General features: G+C 37.3%; 1 protein-coding gene across 1 annotated transcript in view; it reads left to right on the top strand.

Moving 5' to 3' along the window:
* The window catches only part of cpne5b (copine Vb), a 107,915-nt gene that overhangs the window by 32,062 nt on the left and 59,906 nt on the right, over positions 1-15,947 (top strand). Inside the window, exons 4-6 of the mRNA XM_060858744.1 lie at positions 1,452-1,555; positions 2,181-2,220; positions 3,011-3,087. Of these exons, the coding sequence (XP_060714727.1) occupies positions 1,452-1,555; positions 2,181-2,220; positions 3,011-3,087 (221 nt within the window). The remainder of the gene's footprint in view (positions 1-1,451; positions 1,556-2,180; positions 2,221-3,010; positions 3,088-15,947) is intronic.

Here is a 15,947-nt window from a genome sequence, read left to right as displayed (position 1 = left end):
GAATGTGTTTGTGTCTGAAAGAAATCTGTATGGAAAAAAAACAATCCGTGCTCACCCGTGCAAGCATCTCTGTGTTTTTGGTCTAGCTGAAGGGGAAGTGAAGCATTTCGTGAAATGATTGGTTATTATACACTTTTCCCCCATCTGCTATTCTACACAGACATTTTGCTGCACTTTAGTGGAAGATTACAAGCAAACGAGAATTTTGAAGTATAAATAAATCACGCTCTGTCTGACCAAAGACCTGGACACCTCACAATATGAAGCAGTCCAGTTTTAATTTCATTTTGCCTTTAAGAGCTGTCTAACATGATGACCTGAAGACACTTTCCCCTTCATGTACGTCGTTTCATTTAAGCTTCGTAATCAGATTGAATTAAAATGAGCGTACATGCAAACCAATTTTCCACTGGCAGAGTCTAAGATGGGGTTTTTATTTCTGTTTAATCAAGAGATATTTGTCTCACACTAAATAATTCATGCTAATATACTCAAGAAAACAAACCCTTTAAGTGATAGTGTCTAAAGCTAAGGCGATGTATGCAGTATCAGAAATCAGATTTAAGTAGCTTTCAGTGATTTCAGTGGTAATCATTGAGGGAGGGGCTCATTCCAATTACTTTGTCTGGTTTGCTAAGACAAGTGTAGCAAAATAATGGAGTAGCGTGTTTCATGCTGCGTTCTGCTGAAATTTAGGGGCAGTATTGGCTGAAAGAGCCCCTAATTAAGCAGGTGTAATTGTCACCAATCTCCTGTGCTCTTGAGCTCGATAAGTGGGCCCATAGCTGTAATTAGCCCTGGCACACAGGAGCTGTGATCTGCCTCTGGCCAATCTTGCTCCAGCAAATCAAGCCTTAGTGTCTCAGAAAGAAGGAATAGTGAGAGGGAGATTGGGAGTGTGAGACAAAAAAAAGAGCTTCTACTGTCTAGTTATTGTTGAAAAGAAAGCAGTTCCTGTGATTAGCACTTTGCTCTCCAGTATCTCACTCTTGTGTTTCCTTATCCTTGTGTTTTCTCCATTTTCTCTTCAACCCTCATAACCTCTGCCTCCCCCTCTCTCTCCCTCCCTCCCTCTCTCTCTCTCTCTCTCTCTCTCTCTCTCAATCTCACTCCCTCTCTCTCCCTCTCCCTCTAAATCTCTCTCTCTCTCTCTCGCTCGCTCTCCCTCTCTCTCTCTCTCTCCCTCTCTCTCTCTCTCTCTCTCAATCTCCCTCCCTCTCTCTCTCTCTCTCTCTCTCTCTCTCTCTCTCTCTCTCTCTCCATCTCACTCCCTGTCCCTCTCACTCTCAATCTCCCTCTCTCTCTCTCTCTCTCTCTCTCTCAATCTCACTCCCTCTCTCTCTCTCTCTCCCTCTCCCTCTCCCTCTCTCTCAATCTCTCAATCTCCTTCCCTCTCTCTCTCTCTCTCTCTCTCTCTCTTTCCCCCGTCCTGCCCTTAATTCATTCTCCAGTTTGGCAGAACCGAGGTGATTGACAACACGTTAAATCCGGACTTTGTCAGGAAGTTCATCCTTGACTACTTCTTTGAAGAGAAACAGAACCTTCGATTTGACTTGTGAGTTGTTCCTCTTGTACAGTTTTTGCCCCTTAGTCTATTGAATCTACCTTTTCCTTCTCTTCTCTTTTTATTGGCTGTTATTGGGTCTGAATACTTAATAAAAACGTTAGTACCTTCAAATGTACTTTAATACACTTACTTTAAATTTCAATTATTTAAACTAAAACGTTTACAAAGTGTCATCGCACTGCTTTTAATGACTAGATTTAATAAGGAATAATAAAGGCTAACCTTTATGTTTATTCGGAGTCCATTCAGAAGACTTAAAAGTGCCTTTGAAATCCCACTAAAAGCTCCTCTTATGGCTATCTCTAATAAACTGATAGTGGTCTATTTTATGGCCCACTGCCAGATGTCTTTGTGTACGAAGAAAGACATCGTCCTTAGTTCAAATTGTCAATTAACCCAGAGGTGAAAGTAATCCATTCAAATATTTAAAGCTATCTGAGTTGAGCTGTCATGATTATTAATGTTCTGTGATACTTTTCATATTCAATATTATTATTCTTCGGAACAGTCATATGAAAAAGAAGATAAACGCTAGTTACATAGAGAGAAGTCAATACACAAATTTCAAGGTGATGATTTAAAATTGTGCTTTTTTTTTTTTTTTTACTTTCAGATATGATGTTGACTCCAAAAGTCCAGACCTCTCAAAGCATGTGAGTAATACTGACCCGAGACCGGAAAAAAACCTTTCAAATGCAAATCAAAATAAATACTCAGTATCCAAATATATCGTTGAATGGAACGGAGCACTTCATTTAAGATAATTTCTTATAAATATTTATCGATTTAAACCACCTACTTCCTGTACTGTCCTTAAGCATATGGTATATACTGTAGTATACACACATGCGCATCTTATTGATGCTTTTTGAATCCACAAGCCTACTAGAAATTTAAAACCACTCATAACGACTTGCTGTATATTAGCACCATATTTCAGATGCAGATGTTTGCTTAGACACTAGTGGAAACAAAAAGTATTCAATAGAATCATTATAGATTAACATAGCATATATTTGGATACATTTTGACTTGCATCTTTCTCTGCACATCTCTCTGTTTCCATCTTGATGGATGCATGTTTGGATATCGCCTAGCTTTCACCTATAGCACTTGACCTCATTTCCTCTGTCTTCATTTGATATTCATCAGTTGTACAGTAATGGTGTCTTCTGGCTTGGGTGTGGCCACCGTTTTTGTTTGTGTCTTATGTTTTCTGTTACATGCTGTGCTCTATTGTTAACATGGCTGCCTGCACTTCTTCCTGGAAGCCCTCAGAGTTCAACGTACGTCTCAACGCCTTTTTGTATCTTACTGTAGTTAGAGTAGAGAGCTGTGGGGGCAATGGGGAATCTCTTTAACCCCTGTATCTCATCTACTGTATGTACATCTCCACCACCCTGTTCTCCTGTTTCTCCACCCTCCCTCCCACTGCTTCTCCAGGATTTTCTTGGGCAGATGTTTTGCACCCTTGGCGAGATTGTCGGCTCACCAGCAAGTCGATTGGAGAAAACTCTCGGGTGAGTAAAATGACAGCAAGAGTTATAGTGACTGAAATGATCCTGGACTGATTTTGTGGGTTGGTGGTATTTCTGATTCACTAATGTAGTAGCGTAATACATAGAGGTTTACGTGACAAAGGGTTTTGCAGATATACATTCATGATTAATTTGGGGTGTTAAATTAAGATCAAATTTCTATTTAAGTGTTTTTTCCCTACAACTGACTACAATCGAATCCTATTGGGTCAAAACCTCTGTTGCTATTGTTTAATTTATGTTTTTTTTAATTATTGGAGGCTTACTGCTTACGTTCCATAATGTAACTACATTACCTAGTGAATTTTCATCCTAAAGAGGATGTAATATATCTAATTCTTAGATTGCTATGGTTACAGATTTGTGGTTATTCGTAGCTGATATAAAGGCCATCTTTGCCAGCAGTACAAGCCACTAATCTTGCTGTTTTGGCTTTTGAACCCCAGGCCTCGGTCCATTCACACAGTCACAGTCATATGCCCACACTATTGAGGTTGCATTTTGTCAGTTACAGCTTTTCCATGGGGCAGCCGGCTTGCCCTTTTGACCACTGTCTTCTCAGAAAGCACCCATGAACAATGTTTCCTCATTCGTGATGCCTGTACTGACTGACACCCCGTAGGAAATGGATGATCCTGACGCTGTTGAATTGTCTACATCTAATCCTATTTTTTATTAAAACATGCAGCTGTCATCATCACAGACATGAGAATGTAATGTGGCCTTTTCTAAATAAGATTTACAAACTTTGTGAGTAACAGAGATAGACATTGCTTAAAGCATCAAACTCACTACATTTTGTGCTGTTTCATAATAAAGATTCAGCCACGTTGTTGGCAAATGCATAATTAAAAAAGCTAAGCCAGTCAAACCAATCAAATTCTTATAGTGATGACTATTCAGATATGACTGGTTTATTATGAATTTATCGACATAAAGACATGAGCTCTTTATTCTATAACATCAGCCTATTATGTGGTATGTGGTAGCCTAGTGGTTAAGGTGCCGGACTACCAATCAGAAGGTTGTGAGTTTGATTCCCACTTCCACCAGACTGCCACTGCTGGGCCCCTGAGCAAGGCCCTTAACCCTCAGTTGCTAAGTCGTATAAAAATGAGATGGAAAAATGTAAGTCGCTCTGGAAAAGTGCATCTGCTAAATGATGTAAATGTATAGTATTATGTTACGGTAGGACTCACAGCTTTGGCTTTAGCTTTGGCTTTGACCTCTACCAAGATGAATATTTGTGAACTATAATGAAAAAGAAAGCAAACAATCATAAAACGCCTTATTAGTCAGTTTTAACTTCAATAAACTGAAATAGCCACCAAAGAAAAAACAAACACCAATCCGCAGACCATCGACTGCATTAGATAGGGTGTAAAAGCCAGTTTGTTTTGCCTTATATTGTACATTTGTGTAGAGAGTAGGAAGCTACACCTCACTGGTCAGATGATTCCATTACCATAGAAACATCCATATAAAAAGGTTTGTGTTGTCAAGCTTTTCTATGCTTTTTATGGTTTTATGCTTTTACACAGAGAAACCTGAAAAATATCTTACTTTGTGTTGTTAGAGCCAAAGACCACAAATTATTCATACCATCCTTTATGGCCCTGTATGATGAAAATAACTGCAGAAGTGTTGCCTGAAGAAGATGAATGCTGAATTGACACAACACACCATACAGTACAAAGAACCTACATACCTTATCTACCGTAATAATCATGTTCATACATACGACCAACAATATTCTTTCACATAATAATATTTCACATTATAATAGTTCTGTTTGGAGAGGGAGTGAAACGTGTAAATGTAACGTCTGTCATTTAAAGTAATATTAGTACTTTTTAGAACATTTTGCATAATGAATTATCCATATATTATTTATGAAGTAGTGATATTTGCAAAAATAACTGCATTGGTAAAATTGAACATAAAATATTAATCACATGACGGGTCACATGCTGTGAGGATGATTCAACCCAATAAGGTGGAAATGAAAGCCCTGCTAACATAGTTACTGGACTCAGGAGTCTGATGATTATTCAAAAAAATTACTAGAAAGAAAATAAATTACTAAAGGAGTTCGAGAAAGTGAAAAATGTACCATGTCCTAGCAGCACAAGTCATATAGTAAAAAGTCTGAAAGTAATCAATAGTAATCAACTGGGGTGCAGGGAGACTTAGCGGTTAGCAAGTTTGCCACACTTCTCAAGGGTTGAGTCTTAACTCCACTGTCTGTGACATGCGTTTGTATGTTCTTCCTGAGCTTCAGGGATTTTTTCCAGTTTCCTTTCAGTTTTCTCCTCCTAGTCCAAGGGCATGTTGCAGGCTGATTGGCGTCTCTACATTAGTCAGAGTGTGTGAAGTGTGTGTGTGTGTGTGTGGGATTGTGCCCTGAAATGGGCCGGTAACCCATCCAGGGTGTCTCCTGCCTTGTGACTCGAGTCCCCTTTGAATGCTCAGAAAATGGATGTGGTACAGAAAATGGATGGATAGATAGAAATGGATTAGATCTTCATTTCTAATCATTTCTAATTCTGTTGTCAACAGAATCATTACCATAACTTGTAATATAAATTATTCAAATTCTTTCCACATTATTATGAACAGATGAACTGATAAAACTTGATGAGGAAGCTTCGTTATTCATTTTTGTCGGATTGTCATCCTATGTTGCGAGAAATCACCTGATCGTCCTTGCCTGGAGTAATATACTGTTGTTCGGATTTTTTATATTTATAAAAGCTATATTAACATTGGCAGATTAACTTCTGGAACATTTCTGTAAATTATGTATCAGATTTTTTTTGGATGCTTAATAACATTTATTGAATTTTGCCCCTTTTTGGATGCTTAATAGCCTTTAAAATGCAAACACATCCAGGGTGTGTCTATATAGCTAAAATGTCTCAAATGGAAAGAAAAAATGTAAAAATCCATTATCCAAAATTCTGTGTTGATTTGAATAATTACAAGAATAAAAGACATACCTCGGTGTGTGCATGCTGCTATCCAAATTAGTAGAAAGCTAAAGCAGTGTCAGAACTGTAGAGTTAATGATGCAGAGATGGTGATGAATGAGTTAGGATGGAACATTTAGCTTTCTCTATAAAATTAAAAACAAAAAAATTCAATTTGTAGCAAGAACAAAACACAATACATGTAAAAAGATAGGGTTCAGAGAAAAGGTTTAACATATGGAGGATTTAATCTGTTTGAATGCAACCTGCATGTTTTTTTTTCACCCTTGGTGCGCTTCATTTAGCCAGGTGAGAACACAGCTATCACACTTGGCAAGGATCAATGCAACCGCTCTGAAAGGTGGTCTCAGTCCAGCTTCTCCACACAGCCAGTGTGAGAGCCATGCCAATGAGAAGTGATTCAAACCTGATCCAAAGCAGTTGCTTAAAATGAAGACAAAATTGTGTATTTTGGCTAGAAAGCAGCAGACAGAGCTGCACAGAGGTCAGAGCTGTAGCCCTGCAGAAAAGCATTGTTTTCTGTAGATTTGGAGTAAGGAAAGGTAAAAAAAAAAAAAAAATGGACGTGAAAGAGAAAATATATTAAACTAGCTCTGTAAAGATCCAATTACTCCCTGGCTCCATGTTCCCTATGCTCAAGTAAGCGTTGTGATTTCTATGCACTCTTGGCAAGACTTTTTCTATTGAAATATTTCTGATCAATGAATGAAAGAATGAAAGAGTTTTACGAGTCTATTTTCAGCCAGGGATGTTTTGTTGATTTTTAATTATGTTCAGTGTGAAATAGAAAGCAAACCAAATAGCAATCAAACCTATATAATCTAATACAGACGCTTTATATTAATTACCACTGAAATCTTTAATAATGTTGAAACAAAGTTAGATTTTTGCTACAAAAGTTCAAATGTTTGCATCTTCCATTATGATTATGAAATATTCTTTAATACATTGTTTACCCAACCTTTATATCTGTATCTATTCTGTTTTTAACCTTTGTGCTGTCGATACTCTGCTTGGAATTGCATTTTTGGAGATAAATTGTTAAATAGAGGTAAAAAATTATTTATTTTTTAAAAATATTTTATCTACTATACAGATACAAAATTAGAAACAGATACAACAGATAATTATTATTTCAGTGAATCTCTGTGTAGGTTTTTTGTGTTGTTGTACATGTTTATAGCTACAGTGTTTGTCTCTGATTAATGTGCAGTACTAACCTTTTACTCCGGAGACCAACAACACTGACAGCAGGCTAAATTATCCTTGGTCTTGTTGTGTATCAAAGAGATTTAGGGGAAAAACAGAGTGCGCATGAACACGAAGCTCAATGTTTTCTACCACAAGCCCTCTGAGAGCACAAACTGCTGCACTTTCATTGTTTTCTCACTTATATGCTATGGGATATAGCAGAAAACCTCAGACTTGTATCAGACTTAGCAGAACCGAATGCTTCATGTTCTCCTCTGAGAGTGTGGAGGTGTTAGACTGTATCAGCAGAAAGACTAATGAACTTTTATGGTTAAAGTATTTAGCTATTCTTATTGATTGATTTATTTATTTGATGTAAATGTCAGAGCTACAGTAGACAGACAGATCTTTCGATTGCAGGAGAACAAAGATAAAGCAGTGCAGCAACAATTTTAGTTCCAATGCAGATTTGCAGTACAAATGTATTCTAAGAATGTTTTAAAACAAATGTGGCCATTTCTCTCGGCTAATATCTCTGCTGCCTCACTGTAGTTGTGGATAGCTCTTCTCCTTCTTTCTCCTGTGATGCAGAATGCGTAATATGCCTTACTGCCCTGCAAAGACCGCAAAGAAAATTTCACCATTACCATCGTACAATGTCTATATTATTCATCAGTAAATCATTCATTCATTCATTCATTCATTTTGTACCGCTTATCCGAACTACCTCGGGTCACGGGGAGCCTGTGCCTATCTCAGGCGTCATCGGGCATCAAGGCAGGATACACCCTGGACGGAGTGCCAACCCATCACAGGGCACACACACACACACACTCTATCAGTAAATCAAATGATATCAAATATCTCACTGCAGTATCATGCTGTTTGTTCATTTACCTCAAACTGTTTTGGCGGACAGTGGAGCCTGAGTGAAAATCTCCTTCGAAGCCCGGACACAGCTAACAGACACCCAGTGAAGTCTGTGTGTGTCTGGCTGTTTATTTCAAATTTATCTACATGAGGTTTTAATAGGATGAAAGATTAATACTCATTAGACTACAGGATCTGAATATGTCATTTTTATGGGAGTTAATGGGTGTGTGTTTTAGCACAGAAGAAAACATCTCAACATTTATTGGACTCTTCATTTGTTCCATCTCTGGACATACATCATTTCCTTATAATGATTGGTATCGCTCTCAAGGGGGAAAACCAGGAGAAAGAGTGGAATAAGCCAGAAGAATTACTAATGACTAACATCCCCTTCCTTTGACATCTTGCACATAATTGTAAACATTGCAAATACACTTTATTGGTATTCCTGTCTAACTAGCTAGCTATCAAATATTTCTAAGATTTTCAACTTAGCTGCTTTTTGCCACAAAATGGCACACACTGTTAATATTGACCTGATTTTATAGACGTCTTCCAAAGCTCCTACTTATGAGTAGATACTGCAAATTAAGGTTGAAAATTAAAGGACAGAGATGTCAAGGAGTAAAGAAAATGTACTTTTGGCCGTCTTGGTATTTAAGGTTTCTGTAGTAAAACTGAATGAATACGTTTATTATTGGTCTTTAAATTAGAGACATAGAGAGAGCAATAATTCATAACATACAATTGCATAAGTTCTTATCTTTGGCATGATAATGGTCTTAGTTAACTCTGACACTACAAAGATATTAGGTGTTATTACTGACATGCTTTAGAAACTTTAGTTGCATGCAAGGTCCACCTGCAATTGCCGATCCTGTAACCTGTTTTGGAGCTTGCTTCTTTGTTGTGCTTGGCTTCTTCCCAACTCTGATCAAATTCTGGCCCTGCAGCAGTCGCAGCTGAGATGGCACTGCAGATAGACTTCCACCAATGGTACCTCTCTTTCTCCAGAGCCTTCAGGCAGCAGCTCAAGATGTTTTCCCAGACTCTCTTTCTCTGACGCAGTAGAAAGTGTGGTGTTATAAACTGCTTGGACCAAGAACTTGATGCGGTGTATTACGCCTGCTGCCTGGATTATTCCTGCACTCTGCACTTCTACTTTCACTGTCCACTTTATTGAGAGTGGGCAATAAACATAGAGTGAACAAAAGTTCAGTGGATGTAAACATCTTGTTACTTAGAGCATTCAGAGGGAAATGAACGAATTGGTTTGAGCTGCCTGGAAAATAGAGTAAGCTTCAGGTTCCACTTTTGTCAACCTAGAACAAGACTCAATCAAACCGAACATCAGAAGTATGGAAAACAAACCATCTGCCATTTTTTCCTGTTGGCTGAAGATCCTTACTTGTACCTGTATGACTTTATGCATTGTGCTGCTGCCAAATGATTAACTGAATTGATAACTGCATGAATGTTCAGGTGTACAGGTGCTCCTATTAAAGTGCATGTTGAAAGGATTTCCTTTGTGGATTTCCTTGGCCATAAGGTACTTAATTTCGACACCAAACCCATGCAAGCCCACTTGCTCATTACTGTATAACGGTTGTAATCATCCATAGCATCCCTTCCATATCCATGTCTGGCTGTTGCTTTTAGAACCTTTAGCAGGTCCACATATAAAATTCTGCCCCTCAGCCGTATTGCCCTCTTCTCAGAGTGACTGCCTGCAGGTACTATTTTCACCACATAGAGGTTCTAGGTCCTTGCTATTTCTCCTTGAATCTCATCCTTGACTTGTCAATCTCAATCTTGCAGATTTTGCCACACATACAGTACAGATAGCAATCATCTGTCCATTGCTGTAGGTCATTAATCTTGACTCTGTCAAGTCCCTCAGCAATTATTATCGGTTGCCAGCCAGCCTTTACCTGGTAGACACGGGTCGCTTCAGGCTGACAGACTGAAACATTGTCAGATGCTTAACAAGGACACATCACGAGTGATAAAAACCTGGGATCTTCTCAGCTCATGCCCTAGCAGACATCTTCCATGAATCCTTTCTCTTCAATCAGATCCATCGCAGGGCTTTCTCTGTTTTCTGTGTTGTTGGTGATAGCTCTTCTTCTTTGCTCTGCAAATCATCTGCATCTACGGGTACTCTTTGACAAGGTCAAGAAAGCTACAAAATAAGGGTTAGACCTCTTTTTTTATGGTGTTTACATTTTCTCAGGCATACCCTCAGGTTTTTGTATTCACAATGCTTTTTTCTCATCCAAGGTTTAATATCTAAGAACACCAAATCACCCCTGCTTTCCTTTCGAACAAAAGCCACATCTACGCCGTGCTTTCTGTTTCCTCTGCCATTCTCTAGAGCTTTTAATTGTGTTGCCTTTAATCTATCAGAAATTAGACAGCGCGTTAATTATGAGGCAGTAAGATGGTTTTGATGATTACAAAAAGCAACCTGTGGGAGAAGAAAGGAGCCAACAGCATGTGGAATAGCACAGACTATAGCGGTGTGTGTGTAGTGGAGGTACAATGTGACCATGAAAGGGTAGTTCAGTGATTCATTGGAACAGCTTATGAATATACTGTAACGCTCCGTATGTGCCTGAATGAGTTAATCATTAATAGTGCATCCATAACGATGCTTAAAATAATGAGGCTGTATCTTTTTATAATGTAACCTAAGAAGACTTTTGCATTATTTTCAGACACATTTTCCAGTGATTGGTTTTTTGACTTAGCGCTCAGGTGATTTTTGTTCCCATTCCACTCAAGACAATTAATGAGGCAAAAAAAAAGCGCTTGAAATGTTCTTCAGAGACTTACATGAAATCACTTGATAAGTTAATTAGCAGAAATATTTTGGAATGCAGGAAAACTGAGACTGTAAGCATTCCCCCTAAAAAAAAATGATCAAGAAAGAAATCAGTAAATTCATAATCTTTATTATTCAGGCTTCATATATTCAGAGGATGCAGTCATTTCTATGCTGAGATTTTAGTATTAAAAATATAAAAATTATATTAATCCATGACCCGGGATTTATCCTTTCTTTGCTAAATTAAATGTATAAAATTAAACTTAATGTGTCATTTTATTTTTTTAATAGTAGATGTTATTTTATTCAGCACGTCTCCAAGAATGATCAAATGACCTGAATGCCTCCTACAGTTTTAACGAAATCACCTTCGATTGAACAAAACTGGCTAAATTCTGGATATTTTTTTTTTATTCTTTGAAAAATAAATAATCAGCTCATATAATCAGGATCGGTTTTGTTAGTGAAATGTGGGTAGTTGGAGGCTGTAATTAAATACGTTTTTCAGCTCTGAAATCATTTGAATTCAGCAACCGTGCCACAGGAATCATTAAAGGTTGTAATTTAATGAGCGTAATTACCATCTTTTGACCTGAATGCAGTTTAAATCCAGCATTCATCAATTCTGTGCTAGTCCCTTGGTGCTCAGTACAGTTTTTAATCACAGCACTACAGATTTTCGGGTATAACTCAATATTGTTAAGTGTCATTTATTACACAATGGCTGACTTGCACCTCATGGAATCTTCATATGATCTAATAAATTCAGGCTAAGCGCTCTGCAGTGTGAAATTGGGGTCGGGGTCTTTGGCAAACAGTTTTGCTTTGGAATAAAGTATGAGGTGATGGAACTTTTGAGAGTATTAATAGTGTGGATGTAATGTAGTAAAGTCTGAAGTTTGTTTTTAAAGCTTAGAAATCCATATGTGGATATAGATACAAAAAAAGCAGCCCGGTAGCCTAAGGAGGATTACTGCTTTCGGAGCAGGAATCCGAAAAGGTTAGGAAAAGGTGTCGATGGATTTTTGAGAAACGGTTTAGTACATTTGTAATCTGTTCTAGTCACTTAGGTACTTTTCCTGGAAGGCAGACTGATTTACAACAGACTCAAAATGATCCATAGGTAGTCTGAGATGTTTCTGTGTTTACATCTATTTTCATGTCTCTATCATTGAATACATTAACACTGGTTCATAACTTAAAAACAACATCAACAGTAACAAACCACGACTTTCCACATTCATGTGAATTGGGCAGCTTTAAAAGTGCACAAATGTATTTTTTTTATTTGCTTTTGTACTTTTCTGATTTAATGCTTACGACAATTCTCTTGTGAATTATGCAAATATGCAAATGAGGTGTTCAAATGAGGTTAACTTCTTAAAAAAAATAAAGAATAAATAAATAAAAAATGCCGGACCCAATCTGGAAGGTTCTGATACAAACAGTATCACGTGACTCGATTGATTGTAACAAGGCGGTGTGTCATTTCACCCCCAGACAGTGTCATGACAAATTTCACCAAAATTGTGTCACTTGAAAAAGCAGCCTTTATAATAACAGCTGATACTAATTGAATGCTAATTAAACGATTAGCCTACGCTAATCATTGAATCAACCTTTCAAAACATTTTTAAATAGATTCAATAAATAAAGGTTGAAGGTTCATTGGCAACTGTTTAAGTGTTAGGCGGGACACACTCGTTGCTTAAAATGCATACACGTTATTATGCATCAATAGGCTGAGAGAAAAACCACTCAGATGTGTCATAAGTCATTTCAGTGAGATGGACAGAAAAAAAAGCTCCATCTAAAATGAGGTGTCTGAATTGAGTTTCAAATGGAGAAGTTAATATCCGCAGGAGTCCTATTCCACAGCAACACGCATTTCCCCTTTCACAACTGCTTAAACAGTGGAGCGAAGGAGCTCAATCTTTCTTTAAGCACGTCTTGAGTATGCTGCGGACAATTTACAGATTTCCTCTCAGGTTAATACCTCAGAATGAGACTTCAGCGGATGAGAAGGAATGAGAAGGATTTCTTTGCCATTTTAATGTTATGATATGCAAATTATGATATTTTTTATATCATATCGTATATCATGAGCCTCATGACTTTTTAACAATGTCGTCATAGGCAATAGGCTTTTAGAGCAGATACTCAAGCATTCAAGCAGCGATTGCATGCACACCAAACCATCAGTGTTTTTTTTTCCCTAAAACACCACCTTTTATTGTTTTATTCTTTACTTACTCTATGTATACTATGGATTATAAAAGAATAATACATTTATTATACATAATCAACACTGGAATTGTCCTCCCTGTTGTAAACCCTAATGCGAGAGAGAGAGAGCAGTGTGTTCACACTTAGCTACTGCTTACTCTCTGCTTATTTATTGTATTTAAAATTTTTTTTTTCGTTTCTTTTTCTAGTCATATCGAGACAAACTATTTTTAGTGAGCACCTAGATAACAATGAGACAATCTGAGCTTTGTTGCTATGTTGAATTATGTTTTGCGTTCAGAAGAACAAATATAGCAGAAAGGTGAACTTTCTCTGGATTTATAAGGACTAATGGATCAGCTAATGGATCATAGTGCATGAAAGTGGAGATAAATGCTGACATTTCCTGGGAAGCAGATGCTATTTATGTAGTTAATGCTCGTGTTCTCTACTTAGTTACAGCATATTAAATACCCAGTATAACCAGCATATCTTCCAATCGTCCTAATTATTCAGACAGCATTATTTAGACGCATACTTGTTGTTTATGGTGTCAATTTCTGTCAGTGTCAAAAAAAACAAACACCGGGCTTATTTTCAGCTTAGATCTGAGCATAAGTATTATAATATTTAAAGAATAATACACAATGAGTCATGCTGTTATACAAAAAAAAGGTGGACCGTTTCTCTTTTCGCTGCTATTTCTGTATTATAGCAATGAAACATTAAGATTTTTGACAATTTATAAAGTAGTTATTTGTAACATCGTGGCACATCCTCCAATCAAGCTAGTTATAGATTATGTTATAGCAGCTGTAAACAGTCCTTTAAACTTAATAAGACTGCGGCTTGTCATTACAGAGAAAGCAAACAGTTATATGAGAGTATAAAATATGATAAAGTGTCCCGATGACTTTCCAGTGGTGGAAAACGTACTCACTCCGAACAAAAATGATAAACAAACATTCTGGCAAGGAAAAAAAAAATCATATAAGCAATTATACGCTTTTAACACATGTTTAAAATTGGATTAAGAAACATTTATAATTCTCATGTTTATCTTTATTCTAGAGAGACATTTTAGTGTTGGGAAACTTCACGGATCATCCGCGTGGCCTCCTGTCTTATCGTTTTCTATTTGATAGCTGTGTAGTGTGATAGAGGAGAAGAGAAGTTCTCCTGACAGGCTCACCACCACACCTGCTGTTTTGGTGATACTCTCCTGAAGAGACTGGACTCCCCTTCGGTTGCCCTTAAACAGTTATCTATGTGGTTCGGGATGAAACCTTGATAAAAATGTTGCGCCTCCATACGCTCACTATGTTCTGCTCTCTTGGGTCTCATTTAGCTGTCTGTTTACCCATCATGCCTCAGTTACTTAATGAAAGATATGAGTTCCATCACTCATCAGCTCCAATGTGTCTTACTAGCTTGTAATACACAAGTATGGCATCATTTCTACTCTAACAAGCTCGGAATAATTATTTGATCAACTTTTGATCAATTATTTGTTTGCACTAGAAAAGAAATATTTATTCAGGGTTACTAAATCCCATAGAGGCAGAGAGGTGGAGAAAAAAGGACCATAAACTACATGAGTCCCAGTGCTGCAGATCAACATCCCAGCTTAGAAAGAGTAATGGCCATTTATGTAATTACTGTTGGGGGTTGTGTTGTTCCTTGCCCCTGAATCACACTCCTTCTCTCTCTCTCTCTCTCTCTCTCTCTCTCTCTCTCTCTTTCTCTTTCTTTCTTACTCTAAATACCTCTGTGATGAATTGGCGAGTCTCAAATGCCTCAAACTTGCCTGGTTAGAATTAGAGATAGAATGGAATGTGAATAGAAATTTACTTTAAAATATGACCTCAATTAAAAAATATAATACAAAAAAAATAAAAAATCATCGTAACGCCTTACATTTTAAAGAGGACAATATCATTATATTATTTTAAGTAATATTTAAGAATCCAACACCAGAATTGAACTGATAATAGAATATTTTAATATATTTTAATTTCTGATTACTGTAATCATTTTATTACTAATGAAACTGCATTTGTAAAAGTATAGAATGAAAACAACTACATGGAGCTGTACAGTCAGCATCCGCTTTAAAAGGATGGGTTCGTTTACCCAATCAGCCAAGCATGTATGCATAAGATCACACAGATACAGTCCAGGAGCTTTAGTTAATGCTCACATCAAACGTCAGAATGGGGAAAAAGTGTGATCACTGTGTATTTTACAGCATGGCAGGTTTGTTGGTGCCAGATGGGCTGGTTTGAGTATTTCAGAAACTGCTGAGAATTTCACACACAGCAGTCTCTATAGTTTACACAGAATGTATAACAAAAACACCTTGTGTGTACTCTGTAGAGGGTCTGCAGGCTGAAACACCTTGTTGAAAACATCTGTCTGTAGTACAAGTGTGTAGTAGTACATGAAGCCTGATTAACAGAATGATTAACACGTCAAATCTTTTTGTGGTGGATCTACACTGGACACCTGAAGATTACCTAGCAGTCACTTGTTTTTTTTTTTCAGTATTCAGCTGTCCAGATTGTGTCCAAATCTTTTCAGGTCAAGTCAAGAAGCTTTTATTACACAGTACATAGTGAAGTGAAACAGCATTTCACCTGGACCATGGTGCTACATAAAACAACATTGAGCTAAGGACTAAATAATTAAAGTGCATAGTATGCAACCTAGTGCAAACAATACAACATGCTACAGGA

This window comes from Tachysurus vachellii, chromosome 22 (assembly GCF_030014155.1).
Source record: "Tachysurus vachellii isolate PV-2020 chromosome 22, HZAU_Pvac_v1, whole genome shotgun sequence".
NCBI classification, from domain to species: domain Eukaryota; kingdom Metazoa; phylum Chordata; class Actinopteri; order Siluriformes; family Bagridae; genus Tachysurus; species Tachysurus vachellii.
This window is presented reverse-complemented; position numbering and strand designations above follow the sequence as displayed.